We start from the raw sequence: 23453 nt of genomic DNA, 5'->3' as shown, positions 1-23453 counted from the left end.
TTTGTGTTGGAATTCAATTAAGAACTTTCCTGGTTACAATGACCGAGGTACACCCTCTGGTTTATGTGGGAATGTTCTAGAGAAAGTGGAAAGACTCTTCAGCCTTTCTCCTATGATTTTACAAAAAAAAAAACATGCAATATCTTGTTTGTTACTATACTAAATATAGCTAAGCACAGTAATCTTCAAGCTTAGATTTGCAGCCCATCTCCAAGGCAAATTTGCCACATGTGAGCTATTATGAAGTGTTTATACATGTCAGGTCCTGGTAAAGGACATGCTGAGTCATCGTCCTTAAAGAAGAGAATCTGCTGACCAAATTAGCTTTGCAGGGGGAAACCCCCGTTACACAAGAGAATGACATTTAAACTGCTTCTCTTTCTTAAATCATCTTTATAACGAGTTTCCATGTTGCTGTCTCTACTTGCTATAGTTTCACAACTGTATATTTCAATGAGTTGATTGTTTTTTTCTGTTTGCATTCCAGCTCCTTCTCTCTTCTTGTTTTTTCTCGGATGCCATTTCTGCTCCACTCCACCCCCAGCTGAGCCCTCACCCGCTCCCTCCCTTGTCGTTCATCTTCTGGCCATTCCTGCACTGACACCCTCCCTCCCTCGTCTCTCTTTCACCATACGATACTCCTCTGTTGACATGGCCGTCCATGAGTTGCTATAGCAACCAGACATTTCTGCTGACCCCTACCTTGCTTTGCATGACAGAGCTGCAGGACGTGCAGTCATAGGGTGAGGATTATCGGTTCGGTCTGATTTATTGGCGCATGCACACAGCTGAACATGCACGTGAACGTGCACTTGTATTAGGCATGCGTTCACCTCCATTTAGAGACTCATGCATGCATGAACAGTCAAGTGAAAACAAAATATTCATTCAATATTTTTATTTTATATTAAAAATAACATTCATTACAGTAACAGTTGTACAACCAATAATTATAATCTGAAACAACAATAATTACACTTGAGAACCAGAGGATTTCACATCCCCCCTTTTTTTAAATAAGTTAAGAAATAAAGTTTTTCTTTTTTTCCCCGTGGAGATCATTTTCTAAAAGCATTTATACAATACAGTGTTGGCTATAACTGGCTCACAGCGATCTCTAACAGGCCAGGTCTTTAAGACTTGCTTTAATGTGGATATTCATAGCAGGTTATCTAAGCAGGCATTTAGCTGTTATTCCATTCCATTTTGATCTGGCAGTAGTACAAAATGAGCAGGTTATCGATATTTTCCAGTATATTTAGCTACAGTACACGGTAGAGCACTTCTCTAAAGTCAGTGTTGTATGGTCAGTGTACGGCTACTCCAGTGTTAGATAACTTTAGACATTTTAGGATAAGAGTAAGGTTTGGCATTGAGGCCTGAGCTGCACTCTGCAGTTTCCAGTTATCACCCCAGTGTAAAAATCCAGTTCTCCACGTCTCCAGTCTCAAATCGAGACCCAAACACTTAACTTCCAAGTCCAAGTCGGGTTCTCCATCTGATGAACCACAAAGTTGAAGTGAAAGGTGTTACAGTCGCCAATCAATGGCTGCAAACTGCAAAAAGAGTCGACTCTGTTTCAGCACCTCACACACTTCCACTCATCAGTCCAGATCAGCTGGACTTGTGGTTCAACCAAATAAAATCCAGTGTGTCAAACACCCTCTGGTCCACAGAGTTCATATGATTGCACTTTTATAAAATCCTTAACGCTGGATGGGCCGCGGCATCTCTGGAGCAGGTGACTCCGTGTGAAGCCGTCCATTGAAAACAGCAGCACTGTTTGCACCCTCAGCTCTGTCCACACAGTCCGGACTGTCCAACGTTTAAGAAACCCATTCTTCTGGTGTTTCCACATTCCTTTGGAGCAATGTTTCTGGCTGAAATCTTCCTGTTAGAAAGGCAAAAGAAAAGTCGGATAAGTCACATACGTTCACTGTCAGCTTTTTGTCTACACTGATATAATATTTACCTAATAACCCTTGGGTTACAGGGTATGCTGCATATCCCTACATAATAGGTTTGCCCTTACTTTTACCAAATTTATGTTTTGTTGTTTCTGCGTATTAGCTTTTGAAGCCTGCTGCTGATTCAAGATTCTTTATTCGTCACATGCATAGTTATACAAGTATAACACGCAGCGAAATGTAATACTTGAATCTTGAATCTTGAATTTAAATGCTGGCTGCCACAAAACTCTGAAGACTAAATATGGACAAATTCCTGTATTACTAATTACTGACAGAACCCAGCAGTGGCAGATGGATTTCAGAATTTTTACATTTAGCGTTTTATCGAACAAAATATTAACACTAGTAATTAAAATAATGGCTCAATTAGTCTTGAAGACGTTTCACGTTTCATCCGAGAAGCTTCTTCAGTTCTAGGGTCAAATGGTGGAGAGACCCAGATTTAACCCCTGTGGGAGTATTCCCCCAGGAGGGGGAATAGGACCCCCTAATGATCCTCTACCTAATCACATGAGCTAAGGGGGGATACTCCCACAGGGGTTAAATCTGGGTCTCTCCACCATTTGACCCTAGAACCGAAGAAGCTTCTCGGATGAGAGGTGAAATGTCTTCAAGCCATTTAAAGAAGTCCAGACGCTTTTCTTTCCAAGCTCCTTAGACTACGATGACCTGGATGACTGAGAACCTTCACAGACAATGGCTCAATTATTTTATCAGCGATCCCAGCATCCATTCAGCTTCCATTTAAGACTTCCAAGTACCAGTGCACAGATTACCACCCTCACGTTAAACAATATTGTCCCTTCTACAAAGCTTTATATTCACCTCTCTCTTAACCCTTAACCCTGTCTGTCTCCTTGATCTTACCTCGCAGGTTTACATGATCATAGCTCTAATGGCTGCTTTGCTGATGCGTTTGCGGTTCTTCCTCCTGCGGCGTGGTGAAGCGGGACGAAACGGAGCTTTACGGGCTGAAGGCGAAATGGGAGCCGCCGTAGAGGAAGCTGGAAGAGATAAAACAGGCAGTAGAAACAGAATGAGTCAACTTTTTTCTGCAGTTGTTTGGCCAAGTTTGAACACAGAACCTTTTCTTGCACAAGTAAGTGAAGCAAAGAATTAACACATGGTATAGAAATTGTGCAGTGGCTCCAATTGTACCCTGCAGGGCACCAGATAACTTTGAAGCCTGTGTAACAAAGCCTGTGGCTGCCTGCAGGTTTTCCCACAGTCAGAAGTTCAGCCTTCTGACTGCAGAGCTCTCAGGGGATTGAGGAAGAATGGCAGGACACATGTGGCCATGTTGTTCAGTCATACATGTACTCTGAGCTGCTTCCTGCCTGGGAACGCGCACGAGGTAAAACTTACAGTGGAGTTGTGTGACAGGTGGCATTTGTTTGCTTGACTGTCAAATTGCATGCAACTTGCTGGAGCAGTGGAACACGAGTAAAGAAAGAGCCGGCTAGATTTTAATGTGGATCCTGACCACGTTCCTTAAAGGTGCGAAATATGAAAAAACAGAGCACTGGCCACCAAGATATGTCTTTCCAGTAAAAACTAAAATGATTGTTAACACTGAGTACAATCCACACATCCAGGGTGGTGGTGTGTATCCAAAAATCTGTCCAGCAGTGAGTTTGCTTTTCACACCTTCCACTTAAAAATGTATTAAAAAAACAATTTGGTTTTTTAATTCAGTTTTCAAAAATGCTGTTTATACACACACACACACACACACACACACAGACACACACACACACACACACACACAGACACACACACACACATATTTGAACAGTACCTGTTTTAAATGTAGTTGGCTTTGGTCTCTGGTGAGGATGAAGCGGATGTAGATGAGTCTGCTCACTCGGTTCTCTCTGTACCAGCTCCAGAAGTTTCTGCCTCCTTTCTGCCTCTGTTAAGCGACCGTCCTCACCGGTCACATTAGAGTCTTTTTTCTTCCCCTGATTGGCCAGCTCTGTGGTGGCCGAGTCCCCGCTGTTAGCTGAGCCACTTTCCTCCCTCTCGTTCCCTTCTTTTTGACTGGCTGTTTCAGTCTCAGCCTGTTTGTGATTTGTGACCTCTATACTTTTTTGGCTGGTCACAAAGTCTTTCTGAATGGTTGTTAATGGAAGGGTGGAGGTTTCTTCAAATTTGGGTGGCTCGGTTTGGCTGGCAGGGGGTGAGGCACTGTCTGACTGGGGAGTGTCGAGGTGATACTGCGTTCTCAGCTCTCGGTCCTCCGTTGCTCCGTGGTTGTACTGCTGTGGATAAAGTGACTGATGATGATGATGATGATGCTGATGATGCTGATGCCTTTGCTGATGCTCTAATAACTGTTGCTGCCTCTTTGCGTGATCGGGATGATGCACTTGGCCCCCACTGTGTGATGTATGCACACCACTTTCCTCCCTGCTCCCTTCAAACCCACTACCGTGCCCCACTTGCTGTGTACTTCCCATGACACTGTGCTCCGCCCTCGCTTCAGATGGCCAGCTGCTGACCGGCCTGGGCAACCCAGGCTGGGGTATCTGATGCACCCTGGGCTGGGTCCAGTGTACAAGCTGGGTGTAACTGCCATGCTGCCACTGCCTCACCGCCGGCTCACGCTCTTCAGGACCGTAATGCTGCTGGTTGTACTTTAGGTCATCGTGGCGATGGAGGTCAGCCTTGGAGGTCTGAGTCTTGGGTGAAGGGGGCTGAACGAGCCGGGGAACGTGGGAGGACAGTGGCGGCTGTTGTGGGGGAGGTGGAGGAGGAATGGGGTTAGAGGGAACAGATGAGGAGGAAAAGGAGGACAGGCTCTGGCACCTGCAGCTGACGTGATCTTCCACTGGGATGATGGGTTTTTCATAATGGGGCTTCTTGTTAATGTACTGAATCTTTATCACCTGGCATAAAAAAGGTGGAAAAAGATCACAAAATTAGCACAACTGATTGTGATTTTAAAAAAATCAGAAATACAGAACTAAACTGTGAAATTATCTCTGTATTTTTAATGAGGAAGTTTTTGAATGAGTAGCAAAGAGCTCTAATTGCTGTTGACACTTTCAGACACGTTAGCATTTCCAGGCTATTTGATGGATCCTAGTCAAGACTTGTTTTCTCTTTTTAAAAAGAAAAAAATGTTGATTTACCTGTTCTTTAAGCGTCATGCATAGACTCAGGTTGCAAATAAATTAACAATGTCAGTCTAAGTCACTTCAGGCAATCAAATAAAAATCACAACTCAGACCTTAGGCTAGCTTTTAGCCTTTGTACTCCTTTAAACTGGCTAATATGTTATATAATTCTGTAAATGTGCATCCAAAACCATATATTAGACAATATTAACCACTTGTGACTCTCAGTTACTCCCTGAAGTCATTAATGGGAGCTGCATGATCTGCATACCTGTAGGTATCTGGTGGAGGTGACTATAGGGACACACTCCATCCGTGGACTGTTGCAGCAACCTGAACACCGCTGCACCTCCACACATGGCGGCCACAATAAGAAGTTGGCATTGCGGCGATCTAGCATAGACCTCGTTACTTCCATCACCTCTGTTCGCACTTTACAGGCCGCCTGCTGGGCTGGCTGCGCCTCCACTGTTAGGAGAGAAGAGAGGCAAAGGCATGGATGAATTTGTGAGTTATAGTAGAACTAGCATACGAGGTTAAAAATAAATAAATAAATAAATAAATGATTTTGAGGGATAAAAGGTAGATGCAGAAACTTACCAAGACTTCTAATGTAGCGACCATGGGTGCCTTTTGGGATAATATCATGCACGTCCTCTTCCTCTTCTGCAAAAGAAGAAAGGAGAGGGGATCAAAGGATGAAAGTTAGCAGTGAACTTAATAGCAGTCTTGGGTAAAATTAAGCAAGCACTTTCACAGGCAACAGAAACCCTGTAACATGCAAGTCCGTTAGGGCAGTTTTTAGCTAAACTCATTGTTCACTACACAAAGGAAGCCATTTTTTTCCTCCACTAAAACAATTAGGCTATTTTCTGCTACAATTTGTCTCGCTGCTGTCAAGAATACTGTTGAGGCGAGATATGAGCAGTTAAATATAGCTCATGCATGGAACTGTGAGCGTATGTTTGCACTCTCACATATGTCGTCATTTCACACTCTACCCTCTAAGCCCTAATTATATCCCTGGGTATAGATTGCATGTGGCTACTCCGTGTGTCTACGTGCAGTACATTAATGTATGAAGTGCTATTTGGCAGCACAAATTAATTGCCTGGTTCAGACAGAGAGCAGATCGTTAGGTTCTCAGAGGCTAATTTCTCATTTTATCTGAATATTTGTCTGTTTCTAATTGGATTGGAGAGCTGAATCTTGTCGTCCTCATTCATATATTAATATCTGACTCATTTAATTTTTGCTAGCCGGCTAATCAGCAGGCTGTGTAGCTCATTCTGCTAATTCTGATAGCATTTTATTTCATGTTAAATCTCTTTCTGAGGGCCAAGACTTTCATGTTTTTATTAAAGTGAGTACATATATTTACACAGCGATAACAAGAAACTCTTCTGCAGAGAAAATGGAAAATGCAAAACTGAGAAAAATATATTTCTGAGCATAGCATAATGCTAATGAACATGTGCCTAAATGCTAACAGTAACAGTACTAGCTTTGCTAGCATTTTAGCTAACAAAAAGAATGGTAACAATAGCATTTCACATGATGGTGTTTACACCAGTTTCACATCATAAAGCAGTCAACTCTTCAACTGTTCAACTCTTTGCCTCATTGATTTTAAACACAGCATTATTGTTTATTATTGTGTATTGTATTTATCAATACACAATAAAAGTTTAATGGATAATTTGCACTAAATACAAAGTACAGCTCAGGCTTACGTCACTCATTTTGAAGATGTCAAACAACTTTTGTAACCTATTTGTGCAGGGAAAAGCCCAAACGTTAACCATTCAGTAGTACCAGAGAAAAATTCAGTGATTCAAGTTTGGAACAAAGCAAACTTAAATAAGATAGACCTGAAGCAGAGTTCCAACATCCACTGAGTCATGATAGAATTTAAGATGCTGAACAATTAAATTTGAACATTGGCATTGCTTAAAAAAAGAAGAAAAAAAGGCAGTAAAATGAGTCATTCGTACTTTGTCATCTCAGAATCTTGATAAAACTAAAACTCAAAAAATAACTGGCTTCAGCCAAAAAAGGGAAAAAATAGTTTGATCTGCCATAAAAACAAACTTTGAGTCACTTCCTCGTGTCCTGTTTCTGAGCATCCTTCCCATTGCTGGTGCCTCTCTGTGGTTGACGTTATGTCACTGTTTTATTTATGCATTATGATCAAAAGTCTGTCTATTAATATTGTATCTGTGACTTGAGTCCTCTAAAGGGTAAGACTATAATTAATTTTTTAATCACCCGCTGGTGCGCATTTGTGGACAACTTAGTTTGGACTCTGTTTGAGGGTGCAGGCATAGCGGGGGGAGGTCTGTGCCTGTTATACAAACGTCCATAACTCAAAACCAAGAGAGGAATCCAGAGCAGGAGAACAATGTAGTGACCTTGTGTTGAAGGCTTTTCTTTCTCTCTCTCTCTCTCTCTCTCTCTCTCTCTCTCTCTCTCTCTCTCTCTCTCTCTCCTTTTCAGTTTGTCAAACACACAAGGTCACTGCTACTCTCTCCTCCCATCTTTCCTCTTGTCATCAAACTGTTCTGTGGGTACACCCAAATGCTTACCTCCTCCACGTCAGTCTTATTACTTTCTGTATATGTGCGTGTGTGCGTGTGTGCGTGTGTGCATGTGTGCGTTGTGGTCATTAGTACCTATTGCATCGGTCTCCTCCTGCAGAAGTAGCTTCAGGTCTTCCACAGAGGAGATGGGAGAGTTCCTCACCAGGTCGACCAGAGATGAAGGGAGTGGATCGCCCTGTTGAGACAAACACAAGCATTTGTAGTAAATCATAATAATTTGCTTGGAAACAACTTCTATTGTGAGGTAAGCCCTACGGCAAATAGAACACACATGGATACATGGAGGTTTTTGAATTTCAGCATCTTTCTCAAAGTGACTTTGATACGCAAGATTACCAAGCCGCTAATCAAAGTGACATTGCATCCTGTTCAATTCAATACCCAAAACAGAGACGAAACCCCAACAACAGATAACCCCAGAGTGAGCAGGCACCTTGTGACAGTGGGAAGGAAAAAATCTCTTTTAACAGGAAGAAACCTCTGGCAGAACCATGTGGAAGAGAGCCAGAAATGAATGATAAAAAACTAATGACTAAATGCAGAGTAGTGTATAAACTCACGGAGAATGAAAAGAGGTGAGTCAAGAAGAAACACTCAGTGCATCATGGGAAACTTAACTGATGTGTGTCCCAAATCAGGACTTCCACACCAAATACATCGTCCTTCTTGTCACATACTTTGCTAAAGGTTGAGGCATGTTTAAGTAAGGGAAATGGTGCTTCATATGTTCATATAAAGTTATATAAAGAAGTACTCCCCAGGATCTGTAAACAAACTATGATATCTGCTTTAAGGCAGTTTTTTCTCACTTTGCATGTTTGCCTATCAGGAGATAGCTCTGCAAGTCAAACCTAAACTGCCCTTTTTTTCCTTCTCAATTAGCAGCGTGGCTATTTTGCTAGTGAAACAAAGCTGGTGTCAAATGCCTTGTCACAAAACCTGCACGACTCCAACACCAGCACAAGAACTATATTGGCTGTTTGAGGGCTAAGGTCAATCTTGAATTGCAATTAGCTGCATGTCTTGTTTGGGAAGGAAATGCAGGTCTAGTCTGGGTTTCAAGTCCAAGAGCCTGACCCTGAACTGTGGCACAGTTATTATTTTACACAGGAGGCAGGGAGTGTCCTCTTTGTAGAGGAAAGAATGCATTCATGGGAAAACAGCACCACACATATACACCATGAATACACGGGCTCGCTGTGTTTTAAAGAGTTCGGATCTTCGATTAATTTGGGTGATTATTTTTCACAATGCGAAATGAGGAAGAGGATCGACGTGCATGAAACAGCAGAAGACAGTTGCAAATGTATCACAACAGTTACACAACTAGACAGAATTGTGCGCTGGCGGATTGAGAGAGACACGAGGGCTGGCGTACAATATCTCAGTCCTTGATCTCCAGTTGAAATTTGCTCCACTTTCGCTTCCTCCATCAAAGGAAATGATGGTTGTGATTGGTGTTTGTTGCTCCCTCCTTGGCCGTTTACCCACAAGGACTTTTTCCCCTTTTCTCTGAATCAATCCTGACCATTTTTGTTCTTTTAGTTCAGTTGCAGTCCACCAGCCTAAACCATGAAGTTTGTGTTGTAAAACAACACAAAAAGGAATGAAAAATATCCTTTAAGTTATGCAAGAAATCTCATTATTACTCGAAAAAAATAAAAAAAATAGAGAGAGAGAGAGAAGTCATGTATTAATGAATGAAGTTTTAATGAAAAGTACTGCACGATTTCATTATGGATTCAGCGTCGCTGTTTTTAAGGGCAGACCCTTGTGGTTTCTTTATCGAGATCAAAGGCGGATGACTCAAAAGTCATTGGCACATTTTGCTGTGGTTGGCTCTAAGTTCGCGCTATCTCCAAGCAGTTGGAATAACACTTCATAGTGTCACATGCCAGAAAAATGCCAAAACAAATCAGGCAGTGTTACGATCATGTGGATAACTCTCAGAGAGAGACGGGAAAATGAAAGCAGCGAAGTAGATACGGTCTCTTTAATGATGATGAAAAAATGTGTGGCCGTAAACGTGTTTATATTATCCGTTTTATCTCCCGTGAACACTTCAACTGCAGCAGTCATCACGATCAGGATCTCTCCTGACACAGCTAGTCAGATGAGTTTTATGTAAAACCAGACTTGTGTCTTTACAGATTTACTGTCCAATTGCTCAACGTGTCTCCTATGGTTTTGTGAAGCTTATTCGCAAATGCAAAGGTCGCCAAACTTGAGATGTTTCTTGTGATTTTAACAGTAAACCGATCTTTCTGATGAGGTGCACTCGAGGGGCATCATCAGTGTGCACCCTCTCTGCTTTATTCCTTTCTATATTTCAAAGCAGCCGTTTTCAGTTACAATTCTGCACCTAAATTGAGCAGAAGCATCATTAATGTTGTTAGGAGCACCCGTGTTAGGTTTTTCCACACACACAAGTGCAAAGATTCAGATCTTCACTCTGATTATATTTGATTTGCAAGCTGTAAGTCTGGAAAAGCTATGTTAATGCTGCAGACATCTAGAAGAGGCAGAGCAGCTCATCTGTTAATTAGAAGGTTGGTGGCTCGACTGGCTCCTCCAGTCAACGTGCTAAAGTATCCTTACGCAAGATACTGAATCCTGAGTTGTTCACCGGAGTGTGAACGTTTGATAGAAAGCACTTGGACACAGACAAGCAATCCTTATATGATTGTGTGTGTTTATGAGAGACGTTGTATAAAAGAGTAGAAGAGCACCACACAAGAATCAGTCCATATCTACCATCACAATAAAGAACCTTCCATCTCCATCTTCCACCTTCTTAGCCGTTACATGTTTTACATGTGCTTCATGCAGGCTAAATATAAGTCAGTACAGACTTAACAAGCAATTGAAACCCTACCCTCCCAGGTAAGGCCGTGCTGGACTGCTGAACCTGCAATTAGCCAAATCCAAGCCTACCATCAGTGGACAAGATTTTCTAAAGCTTCAAAACAAAGCTAAGAGGCAGTGTAGTGGCCTAGCTCCCTCTCAAACTACCTGATGACAGTAGGCTCAGTGATCACTGTGGTTTTTATTTGTTTGCTTCTTTGTTGCCAAACAGACTCCCCGTTTGTCATGAATATACCAACACTGTCTCTCAGATGAGCTGACAGATATGACTGTATACACTCTAAGAATAAATAAATTAGTCAGTGTAACATCTCCTTCTCCTCACCCCTTCCCCTCTCTGAGCTGGGATCTGCAACATGCTTCTTCCTGTTAAAAAGGAGTTTTTCCTTCCCACTGTCACCAAGTGCTTCATAAAAGGGGGCTTTGTCTGTATTATTGTAGGGTCTTTACAATATAAAGCTCCCTGAGGTGACTAATGTTGTGATTTGGCATTATATAAATACAACTGAATTAAAATTAAAATCAATGTTTTCCTTAGGATGATCACCTGTTTAAAGTCTATCCGCTGTCTGATCCAGAATGATTTCTTTTATCATCATTTCATAGCCTCCTATACGTTCATTTCCCCGACTAGCTTTCTGTTCTTTTGTCTCCTTCTGTCTGCTTTGTGGGCGTTGATGGCTCAGGACACCTGGATGACTTTCACGAGCCACTGGCTGACCTAGTTAAGCAAACACACATACACATACTCACAGTCTCTTACACACACAACCTCGCCCCCTCTTTTCCCGTTTATGTACAGATGCTTAACCACTTAACTGTCTGCCAAATTTGTCCAGCGAGCACTGCCACAAACTTGCACTCACACAGGCTGTTTCCACTATGCAAGAAGCTCTCATTACAGCCCTAGTGCTAATTGCAAATGCACACAAACACATGCAGGCACAAACACTCACAGAGAAATTAGAGAGCTGAGCAGTGAGACAGGGAATAGTTTCTCACTTGGACATGCAACAACCCCCTGGTTATAAAAATAAGGAACACGAATGAGAGGACAAGTTAAAAACAGTGGTTTGAGCAGAAAATCGCTCAAATCGCTCAGCACAATAAATTAAATATCCTGGCTTATACAAATCTATTTTCTGCTGAGTGTGTGTGGCTGAGCTTATGGGTTAAAATAAGCGTATATAGGATGTCACGGTCTGCGAGGAGGTCATACACACATTCGTGATAACACACTGCATGGGGCCTGTGAGGAAGCCTGGAAGGCAAAGAGCTTGCATGGAATGTTTGAGGAGAAAGGCGAAGTGTAATGGAATGTAATTATGGGGCCAGCTGACTGCTCTCTCACACACACACACACACACACACACACACACACACACACACACACACACACACACACGGAATCAGAAGCACAGACCCTGGAAAAAAATAAACACAAAATAACAGCAAATCTATATCTGTCACTACTGACTCATAATCACACCGTGGTATCACAACACATGCCTCCTTTTATCAAAGATGAGGCAGACTGCCAACTTACTACTAAATAAACTGATAGACTTGAAGACAACAGTGGGAACTCTCTCACTTATGCACAAATATACAAACAAGCTGAATACAAAGATCATGACCGCCACCCAACACACACACACACACCCACACACACACAATCCAACCATGACTGCAGAGATGAGGGTACGGATGATGGATGGGGAGCCAACATGAGGACAAGGGGGAGCGGACGGGCGGGAGAAGAGATGAGCTGAGATGGGAAGAATAAGAAGGAGGAGGAGATGTGAACAAAGTGGCTGCAGCTACACAAGTCTGATCATTACAGCAAGTGCCACTTCTATAATTTGGCGGCTTTTAAGTGAATCTTGTGTTTGCACGTTGCGTAATAAATTAATCAAACCGCACTGAAAACTCAAGGGAGTTCTACACACACATTATTTGCACAGTAACCAAAAGGTGGAAATAATAACTTAATTAGCCATTTAGTCACTTGTCAAACAAAATTGAGAGATCGTCTTTCCTCTCAGCTCCTCACTTGTGAGCTGCTGCTTCTCTTTGTCTCAGCAGTCTTGTTTGGATTTTGGCCTGACAGTTTTGCCCAAGCAATTTCAAACATTTCACTCCAAATAGAGTTGAATTAATGATAAAAAATAATAAAAATAATAATAGACTTCAACCACTCAGGATAAGTCTTCACTATGTAAGGGGCTAGTAACCTGTTTCAAAGTAAAAGCCTGACTGCTATTTTATTAACTTCTTTATTATCTTTATGGGATTGCTCAGTAGGTAGAGCAGTGGCCTCATGATCAGAAGGTCAGGGATTCAAATCCACTGCACGGCTACCCTGAGTTATCCCTGAGTAAGGTACTGTCCCTGCACATTGCTCCCTGGGTGCTAGATTGGTGGCTGCCCATTGCTTCACTGTGTGAAATGCAGAGAGGCATTTCCCCACAGGGATCAATATATTATTATTATTACGGTGGCCCTGAGAGGTCAAAACACTGTAACTTAAGAAAGCATCACCAAATTAAAAAATACTGCAAAAGTAAACTAAACTATATTAGAGCTGGACCCTCCAATGGTAGCCCACAAAACAACGGCGGTATCGCAGTGGCTACTGCCATCTTTTATATACAGTCTACAATATTTCCATTGTTTTTCATTTTCATTCTGCATTACATAAGACTGACTTTTCTCTAAAAAGGAACTGCACAGGCTTACAAACAAATACTCTTATGTGCCACTGCACTTTTTCTATTTGACACACATGCACTCACTCAGAGGCATAACCCCTCTGCAGTACACACAAATACAAAAAAACACAAGCACATATGTCCGCTAACACATACACAGCTACGCCCGGTCACGTATCCAGATGTGCACACACACCACAGAAATACACACACCGCTACACGGGACACAAAGTCCATGAAATCCCTGGCAGATTAGTTGTTGTTCTTATGTAAAATGGATCAAGCCGACAGGCAGCAGCAGCAAATCATCCCCGCTCGCCCGCAGAGACAATAGTCAGACAACAACCTGTTCAGCAGCCACCAATCAGCATCTGTGATTTGAACAGCAGAAGATGAAAGAATTAAGGTCTGACCTGATGCGTGGGGGCTTTTGTGTATTTGACTCCAGTTCCATTTAAATGGATTTTTTAAAAATGAAATGTTACAACTCTGTGTGTGCATTCACACTTGTACCTGTTTGATGCATGATGATGCAAAAGAAGTGACAGTTTGACTGCATTACCCTTTAACAGCAGGCAGAAAAAACAGTTCTTGCCACATAAATTAAAATAAAGATTTGGGGTTTAACTGATAACATCAACCTGCAATGTCACGATGTAGCTGGATTACCTCCGTGTGATTGAAGTGTTTTCCACCAATAGATGTGACCAAACTAAGACAGCCAAAGACTTCATTTTGCAACGAGTGGGCCAAACACTGAGAGATACACTGACTTAACAAGTAAATTCATAATGCTAATTAACCCAAGTGTGCTGGCCTACAATCTAGGGGCCACAAATCTAACTCACACCATACTTGGGTTCAACACAGTGAAGTTACTGAACCTCTGAAGCAGTAGCACACTGTCAAAGGTGAACTGTGCAACACTGAAGCCTTCGTTTATTCAGAGTAAATGTTCTAAGTGTATAAAGGAAGACTCCATTTGTTAGTTCCAACCCTTACAGGATGATGTGGTTTTGAGGAAGAGAACCTAAGATTGGTAAAAAGGAGATCACACAAAATTTCAGGTCAACTAAGGTCTAGTCACACTTTCATTCACCTCGACGGTGTTACAACGCAAACAATGTATATACTGCATATATGCATGTACTGAGTTGCCTTGGACAGAGCTAACCATGTAGGAGGCTATCCTGAATAGAAGTGTTAACACGACTAAGTGTGACATTCATGCAACACTGGGCTAGATCTTTTGGCATGTTAACTGTGACACTATATTTCTTGTATCAACTTAATCGTTGAGTTTAAGCAGAGCTAAAAATGTAGCTTGACCTTACTCAAATAACACTCACGGGGGTGTTTAGAAGGTGCCAACATTTTTTTGTGATTTAGATGTGAATTATTTTTTGACACTGCGAAACACTTGTGCACCATCTCGTAAGGGGAAGTCCCAGCTGGTTAAATATTCTTGTGATCATGATTATGTGCTAAAGTGGTCCACACCAAGTCCAAACAACTACTACATATGTATAAGGTATTTACACATTATGTTTGGGTTTTTTTTTTACTGTAATTATACATGTACAGTCTTTATTTGGCCAACTATGCATTTCTGTTCGCAGAGATATACATAGCAGCTGGAAAAATGGGAATCCTTAAAGAATCAATTCCATAGAAAGATGATTTTAAAGGTGTGGCGACAGAGGTCCTTGGTGTATTTGTCATGACAACAAAAACAACAGCTATGTTGATGGATGGATTTTGGCTCCAGCTCTTTAGACTGGTATAACTCCTGATGCTGGGCCACTAGCCAAGGCCCACCCTCAACCTGGCTTCCCCGCTCTCTCTGTGGCACTGTTACGCTCAATACATCGGGAATATGACCTTCTCAAAACGTGACAGAGAGAGAAGCAGATAATGCACAAGCTGCAGAGGCACACAGAGATTATTGAACAGACTCGTGCACAGGTTCACCCATATAAACACACAAACTTTACATTTTCTCTTTTACTTGGCCCATAATGTGTAACAGGAAACATCCACCAACCGTTCGCAGAATCACCTCAGGGAGTAATATATGTCAAACACTTACTCACAAGTCAAGAATTCACGTTGGCTCACTATGTGACATATCAGAGTCTGAACATGAACTCACAACCGTGTTGACTGTTATTTCACTGATATTAAATCCTACCTTTGGAAAACTGTATTCTCAGGTTAGTAACGATCAGAATAAGAAAGATATCCCTGCCAGTCCCATCCAAAACATCTACGTGCTAATGGTTTCAAACTCATGACCTTTTGCAGGCTTCTCAGTGTGTCCTGGATGTCTCACGGGTGACCCTAAAGCCAACCATTTTTCCCACGCAGACATAATGTTTAAGCCTTTAAATTTTAAAAAAAAGCGGACAAAAGTTTTGCTACAAATATAAAATACCAATCTTAAATCAAAATTAATTTTGTTGTGGTTGCTTTTCAAGACAGATCACCTCGGTCTTACTACCTCCATCATCCTTAAATCAACAGTGCGACTATATTGATTCTTAACCTGTGTCCTCTCGTAAATATTTACCAGCAAGTCCCACAGTCTTACCTCAGCGCTGCCGAGCCGGAGACGGGCCGCCAAAAGCGCAGCCAGCAGCAGCACCAGGACCCAGGACCTCATGTTTCCGCCCAGCCAGAGGAGCCGCAAGCGACCGGCTGGGCATTTAGCACTTCGGTGTCCAATCCCCCGGCTGCACCGAGCGTCCTCCCGGTGTTGTGTGCTGACCTCTGGTGCAAAGCACGCACTGTTAAATATCCCAAAATGTGTCACTGCCTACAAGCGACGCTTGTCCAAATGTTTGCTCACGGTGACTCACGCGCAGGCTAGACGTCTGACTCTGTCCATACCGCTTTTTTAGAAAACTCGGGAGACGTCAAGGGTACCTTACAGTGCGCTAAGTGCGTAACGCCGGGTGTTGGGAAACAACAAAAAATGCAGCTACACAGTTTCTGTTATATCAGCATGTAATGCAAAAGACAGTCCAAATAACGTCCTCCAAATATGCAAATAAAAAGATTCGTGCGCGTGTGCCAAGGTGTTCGATTCGTCCACTTTCTGGATAAGAAAAAAAAATCCAGTAAAACTGATTAAATCGCAAGTTCTCGCTCCAAAACTGCAGTTAAATGTAACAATGATGCAACTTCATGGTAACATTTTGAGCCCCACATCTCCAAAGGTCCGTGCGTAAAAGTTGGTTCACCTTGGACTTGCGCGTCGCGCGTAATTCTCTGGACTCTGCTGTGAAATAAAAGTCAGAATATTCTTATCCCAGCGCGTTTATCTCACTGCAAAACCCGAGCGCGTTTCTCGTTAATAGCGGCTCTTTTATGTCTCGTGCTTGGCTGCGTGTCTGTTCCTCCTCCGGGCGCTCGCACGCTCGTTCATCCGCTGGATCAGGTTGTTCTCTCCCGTCGTGCCTCTCTCCTCTCTGATTGCGACTCGAGCGGCGAGTCGCTTTTCCGAATCGAAACAGCTTGAAGTTTAATAATCAAGCTCGACTGATGGAATGAACTCGTACCGGAAAGCATCTTATTTGAAATTTAAAAAAGAAACTATTCGTGTTTTGATAGTCATTCAGCCTCGTATTTATCATGATATAGCGATATTCTACGTGGAAATCCACTCAAATCACGAATTTCCACTAAATTCTAAGACACAGCGTTTCATTTATTAATATATACGGCGTGGGAAAATTTTATTTTGAAGGTTTTCCTGCGGAAGTCTGTATCTTTATGTTGCCAAGTTGCAATTGACGTAAAAGTCGTAAAATTTTCTCCGTGGGTTCGGTTTTCTCTTTTTGCCACCTTCTTATTAGTCGCAAGGAAACCCAAGAGCCTGTGGGTGCTCTTAAAGGGAAAGTCTGTACTATAATAGATCGAATATTATTTCCATCTGAATAAATCTCAGTCTCAGTCTGTGTTCATAATGTCAAACTGTCATATTTGGTGACAAAGTCTTTACGCCATATATTAAAATGCAGCTGTGTGGTTCAGCTGGGGAATTTTTCCTTTCATCTCAGTGATAATCCACTGCGGCACTTTTAGAATATGAGAATGAGAAAAGAGATGTGTTCAGCAAATTCAGCCCGCTTTATAAAGTTAAGAGTCAGAGCTCAAACAAACAGTTTCACTAAAAAGTCTAAGCATTTGCTGGTTGGATTATAGTTTAGATTGAACGACTGGGGGTGGGGGTTAGCAAACAGCACAAACCAAACAGAAGCAGAAAGTCCAGACAATCCTTTGATTGCATTTTGAAAGCACTTCACTGGCTGCGCTGCTTCAGTTGTTTAGACAAGGTGAACTCCACCTGTTACCAAGATAGAGATGGACTGTCTGTCAGACACATTAAAAAAACGACAAATTCCGATTTCTTGCTCTACCGAGAATGTCAGAATGTGCAAAATATGCAAAATACCTTGGTTTGTCCTCACACACTGCCGCAGCATCACGACAAGCTGATTCTTATCACGTTTGTTTCACATGTTTTCAAAAGGACTGCAGGCAAATTATTTTTCATCCTGCTGAGATAAGCCGTCAGCACTTTGAATATCTAAAAGTACTAGTAAGATTTACATTATCCTCTGGTACAGAACTTTACCTACAAGGCTTTAAAGATGGACTATTATGGCATGTTTCTCTTTTTCTTTTTAAAAAAGAGCATCAAAGGGCTTTATTTTACTGGCCTTTAGAAAGTCATCCTGCTCTATTGGGGAGAAAAAACTATTTTTGCTTTGAACTGAGAAGCTTGGTGACTTGAAGATAAATGCACTCTCGCTGTAGACAGTGAATGTTTTCCAGGAAGCTCATTTTGGGGTCATGGCTTGATGGACCACTATGGAAGCCGGGAGTCACGTTAGATTCTTCCTCACTGCTGAGGGAAGACAGAGGAAGCAGGCATCCCTCTTTAGCTATTCTTAGACCGCATGCACACACATGCACGTATACTTACACACTAGCAAATTGGCAGACCTTGGGATCACTCTGCTGTCAATGACAGGATGAAGTGTGACCTCTCAAATGTAATAATGAAAGCATGGTGCATATACAGTTTGTGTGCATGTATCAACTTGAAAGCGTATCACGTTTACAGCGCTGCTTGCTGTCAGTTCTGAAGGTTCAGCATAAAATTCCTGGTATGTCAGACAGGAAGGATAGAAACCACACACACGCACATGTGTTTGAGCAGGTGAACTACTGCAGAACCAGACAGAGCAGAACAGCTTGCACAGCTGTCCGTGACACTGGGGGACACAGATGTGCGAATACAGCCTCTGTTGTTTGTGGCATGTCAAAGCCAGGGGAGGCACAAACTCACCTGCAAAGTCATTTTGATAAGACTGTGAAACAAAAGCAACAGAGCTGCACTGAAAATATACTCAATTCAATTCTATTTATTCAGTTTTTTTTAATATAGTGCCAAATTACGACAGTCACCTCAAAATCTCCGAAAGAAGTCTCAAGTGGACATTCAAGGTACTGCAGCTTTTTGACATTTTAGCATTTTGTGTGTTCATTATGAATTGGAAATAAATATGTTTACTGGAGGATCCACATTCGCGTGGTTGCAAAAATAAGATCAGACTAAAGAAAACCCCTCAAAAACTGAATACGGACAAAAAAGACTAATTCATTTCCTTTGACCAGCGGCAACAAACAAGTAATCAAAAGAAGGTTTAAGCCTCAAATTTCTGAAGCTGAAGTTGGTTTAATTCAAACAGCATATCTGGCTTGTACCACATGAAGGTTATCGTACCATTCTTTTGCTTTCACTCTCACACTCTCTTTCTTTTTTTAAACCTTGCTGCACATGTGAGTCTGTGTAAGAGCGTTAATTAACTTCCTGTCTAATATCCTTATCTAATTAAAAGGGGAAATTTCATCCCCTCTCTCCTCTTGCTGACTTCCTCTTTCACCACAGCCAGTTGTAGAATGAAGAAACCAAATGCTGCGCTCCTACCAAAGTTCAAGCTCGTGTCAAAGATTTAACACACAACATTGGAAGCTTGTCCTGCTGCTATCTTGGTGGGCTGTCTCATTTAGGGCTATTGAATGTTATTTTCCTGTTATATCCTATAGGATCAAAAGTTGAGAAGTTTTGTTGGGATACATGAGTTATCGTTAAAAATCTCTCCTTTGTTTAAAGCCAAGTGGGGTCACAATGAAGAAAAATGGGCAAAGATAAACTCTGAAGTAGGCATTTAAGGATCACTGAAGACTTATACTTTATTTTCATCTGCTCTAATATCTGCTCTATTTTTAACTCCATAAACTCATCCTGCACAGTGAAATATTCTGATGTATTTCCATTCTAGTAAATAAAATGTTATAATTATTGTTATGATGAACTGATGCATTCAGATGGTGTTTCATTAGCCAGAGGACTGCGTTATAGGATGAAAATGGAAGAAAACTGGAAATGTCACAAAGTGGACTTCAGCGAATGGCTAGCTTTTGAAGCTAGCCATAAAACAGCTAGCCATAAAACAGCTAGCCATAAAACATAAAAGTGGTATTTGTTCCTTGTGAAGCATTTTTAATTCCATTATCTTTCCAATAATATAGCAAGTCATTATCATTGTGTGAGCAATTAGCAGTGAGTGATTGTAAGTCGGAAGTGTTAGCATTGCTAACACTAAACTTCCCAGAGAACTAAGCTAGCTAGTGTTACATCTACCTCACCCTCTCTTGTGCGGTAAGTATGAGTCACATCTGGTATTTTTTTCAAGGTTTTCATGAAGAAGAAAAGGAAAATATTTTATTTTGGGTCCCTACTTTGTATTAGAATTGGTGTTAATCAAATACTAAGTGTGCTCTGGAAAAAAAAAAGCGTACCCATTGACATTGTCACAGCTCTGTGAATCAATTTACAATTTTTTTTTCTCAAACCAAGCTTTAATGAGATCGAAAGCGAATGAGCGACCGCTGAGTCAAAGCAAGGGAAGAAGGAAAAGGCAGGGGGATGCTGAGAGGAGAGGAAAAGAGAGGGCGGGCAGCTGCCTCACAGCTGTATTGTTGTGTGTGTTTTCCCAACATCAACAGCAGGGGAAGTGGAACAGAGCAGCTAAATATGCAAACGGCACAATGAGGCAGCGAGTGTGAAGCAGCTGTAGAGCACAGCCGTCGCCAGGTCCATGAGTATGAAATGCTGAGGACCGCCTTCGCTTTGTACAGGAAGAGCTGACAGAGCGTACACACTGCTTTTCAGACAACAACCCCACATAGATAACATTGTTGCTAATCTGAGCATCTCTTTTACTGAGAGAATATTGTGTTAATGAGACTTTGTGAATCTTTTGGTCTTTGTACAGCCAAGAAACAACACGTGTTTCCCTGTTCGGGTAACACTGACAAAACCAAAACCAACAAAACTCATATTTGGCTCAGTGGCATTTAAAGATGAGCCTAAATAGTTGAATGTTGGGGAAATTTACTCTAGATCATAGGTGTCAAACTCTGGCCCGCGGGCCAAATTTGGCCCGCAGCCTAGTTACATTTGGCCCGCGAAGCCATACCAAATTATTATTAGAGCTGGCCTACTGGTATTATACAGCTAATATATATATTGTTTAGTATTAAGCTTTTCTTGTTCCATATTCAGTTTTTCAGCAAAACTTGTTTGAGTCCATAAGAAGAGATTCATTCTTATATCTGGAGGAAGATTTTTTTTTCAATAAATATTAACTTTAGCCCGCGACCTTGTTCCAGTTTTGAATTTTGGCCCACTGTGTATTTGAGTTTGACACCTCTGCTCTAGATTGTTCCTTCCTGCAGACTGGCACATGCGAGGACGTATAGCTTGATGGTAGAGCATTTGACTGCAGATCAAGAGGTCCCCAGTTCAAATCTGGGTGCCCCCTGACAGGCTATGGCCTTGTGTGATACGTGACATTTAATCTCTGCCAAATGTCCCATATAAAAACAGCAGCAACAGTAACAACAGTACATTAATGGGGCGATTGTGGCTCAAGAGTTGGGAGTTCGCCTTGTAATCGGAAGGTTGCTGGTTCGAGCCCCGGCTTGGACAGTCTCGGTCGTTGTGTCCTTGGGCAAGACACTTCACCCGTTGCCTGGTGGTGGTCAGAGGGCCCGGTGGCGACAGTGTCCGGCAGCCTCGCCTCTGTCAGTGCCCCCCAGGGTGGCTGTGGCTACAATGTAGCTTGCTGTCACCAGTGTGTTAATGGGTGGATGATGGGTTGTGTAAAGAGCTTTGGGGTCTATAGGGACTAGTAAAGCGCTATACAAATGCAGGCCATTTACCATTTATACTCCTACCTTAGATTGCTTGCCACCATTAGTATATGAGTAAGCTGGTGAATGTGATTTATCACATGTTGTGTACTTAATCTAACACGTAATTACATAACACTAGTACATAATACATTATGTGTGTGTGTGTTTGTGTGTCTCTTGATAAATAAATAAACTTAACAGTGACATTTAGAGGTGATCAAGTACTCAAGGATGAATGGAGGATTTGATTGCTGACTGCATGAGAGCTGTTGGGGTGAAAGGAAAGACTCTTCATGTGATAATTGGTCGTCTTGGCTAATGCAAAACAAAACAAAAGGAAGCCACGCAGTAGATATTTTTCCTTATTACCTTAGCAACAACAGATGCAGCGTTTTTTAAGGGAGTTTTTTCTTAGTGTTTATTTTTAGACTTGTTGTGTTACCTGATAAGTGATAAACTTGTGACATATCTATTGACACATATGTGCCACTTGCTTTTATTTGCAGTGCCTGACGGCAGCAATGTGTGATTTCCTTCAGAAATGGTCCGTGTCACCACCATCATCACTGCTATCCTTATTGTTGTCATTGTTGTTTTTTTTAACCTACATCCTCCATACCAACTTTTCATTATGTTCCTCTTTCCTTCTCCTCCTCCTCTTTGCAGCGTTATTATAAAACAATAGTTTCCACCAACAGTTTCCTGCTTATCCATATGTTCCACCTCAGTCTCTCTTCCTAATCCCATAATAGCAGTGAAAACCTCGTGTTTGCCATGTAATCATCTGAGGCCATCTGAATTGCTAGAAAGGTCCGATCAAATGTGCTGCTTCAGTCCTCTCCCTGATTTTTATGAGTAAAAACACTCGCTGTGTTCCCAAGCACAGCTGCCTGCCGAGTGAACGACTCTCAGCAAGATGATCAGACGCCAGTGCTCAGTTTACTCATCACTGCTGATGTTTCTGGTTAATGAAGTGCTGTGCTGGTCCTGCTTCACCAGCTGTGCCGGTTTTCTCCAAGGCGTGCCGGTTAAATAGAATTAGGCAGGTTAAACGTACGAGAGTGTGCTTTCAATATTTAATAGCGTCGTGTGTTTGCTTTGTGTTTTTATCACAGTTATCTTTCTCGGGCAAAGAAAAAAAGAACAGTAAATAGTATACATATGGTTTAAGAAGGTCATACTCTTTTTCTTGGCTCGGCTTGCAAACCAAGAAAAAACTTCTTTTCTCTACTATTATAAACAGTATTACAACAACAAATGAAAAGTAAATAAATTAATAAATAAAAGTATAGTAATGAACAGATTTAAATTGGAGCTCGTTTTGTTTGTTTGTTTGTTTGAGGTAAATTTCTGAATAAATCAATTAAGTATAACTCAGTGACCTTGGACTACATTTTTACTGCTCCAAAACTACAAATGTGGCAACTTTCTTTTACTCTTAATTGCATGTTGCCACTCTGATCCCAACAGTATATGAAAACATAGGATTAAAAAGTTGACTTTTTAATTGCATCCTTTGCAAAATAATGATCTGAAATCTGCTGACTGCAGTTCCTTCATATCAGTCAGGTATTATATTAAACATGGTGCTTACACAACACTCTTGTACTCTAACTGAGCTCTCCTCATGTTCTTTTTTTTAACTCTAAACAGGTCACACACATTCATCGCAGTGTTTTCTTCTATACCTGAGCATCTCATCTAGCATTCACACACACTCACATGCTGATGGAACCACTGGGCTACCTGCTGACAGTCACTAAGTATGATGAGGTTTAGTTCAGTGGCAGAAGGTTTTACTGCTTATCCTATATTGTATTGCGGCTATAGTGGGGGGGGTGTATACAAAGTGATAAAGTGACTTGAAGAGAAAATATGAGTTGTTCGGCAGAGTTAATGTACTTGCTGATTGTGGTT

General features: G+C 41.7%; 1 protein-coding gene across 1 annotated transcript; it reads right to left on the bottom strand.

The window, feature by feature from the left end:
- Positions 1-942: 942 nt before the first annotated feature.
- LOC146667619 (uncharacterized) lies at positions 943-16762 on the bottom strand. The gene is made up of 7 exons (XM_085409279.1): positions 15856-16762; positions 7762-7864; positions 5690-5755; positions 5361-5557; positions 3769-4858; positions 2838-2974; positions 943-1891 (listed from the first exon to the last, which is right to left on the bottom strand). Exons 1-6 carry the CDS (start codon positions 15925-15927, stop codon positions 2847-2849), a joined length of 1656 nt encoding a protein of 551 aa, XP_085265405.1. The 5' UTR covers positions 15928-16762; the 3' UTR covers positions 943-1891; positions 2838-2846.
- Positions 16763-23453: the final 6691 nt, after the last annotated feature.

This window comes from Rhamphochromis longiceps, linkage group LG6, assembly GCF_057381845.1.
Source record: "Rhamphochromis longiceps isolate RC_006_pf linkage group LG6, R_longiceps_female_GT1.1, whole genome shotgun sequence".
NCBI classification, from domain to species: domain Eukaryota; kingdom Metazoa; phylum Chordata; class Actinopteri; order Cichliformes; family Cichlidae; genus Rhamphochromis; species Rhamphochromis longiceps.
The sequence above is the reverse complement of the archived record's forward strand: the minus strand, read 5'-3'. Positions and strand labels throughout refer to the sequence as shown.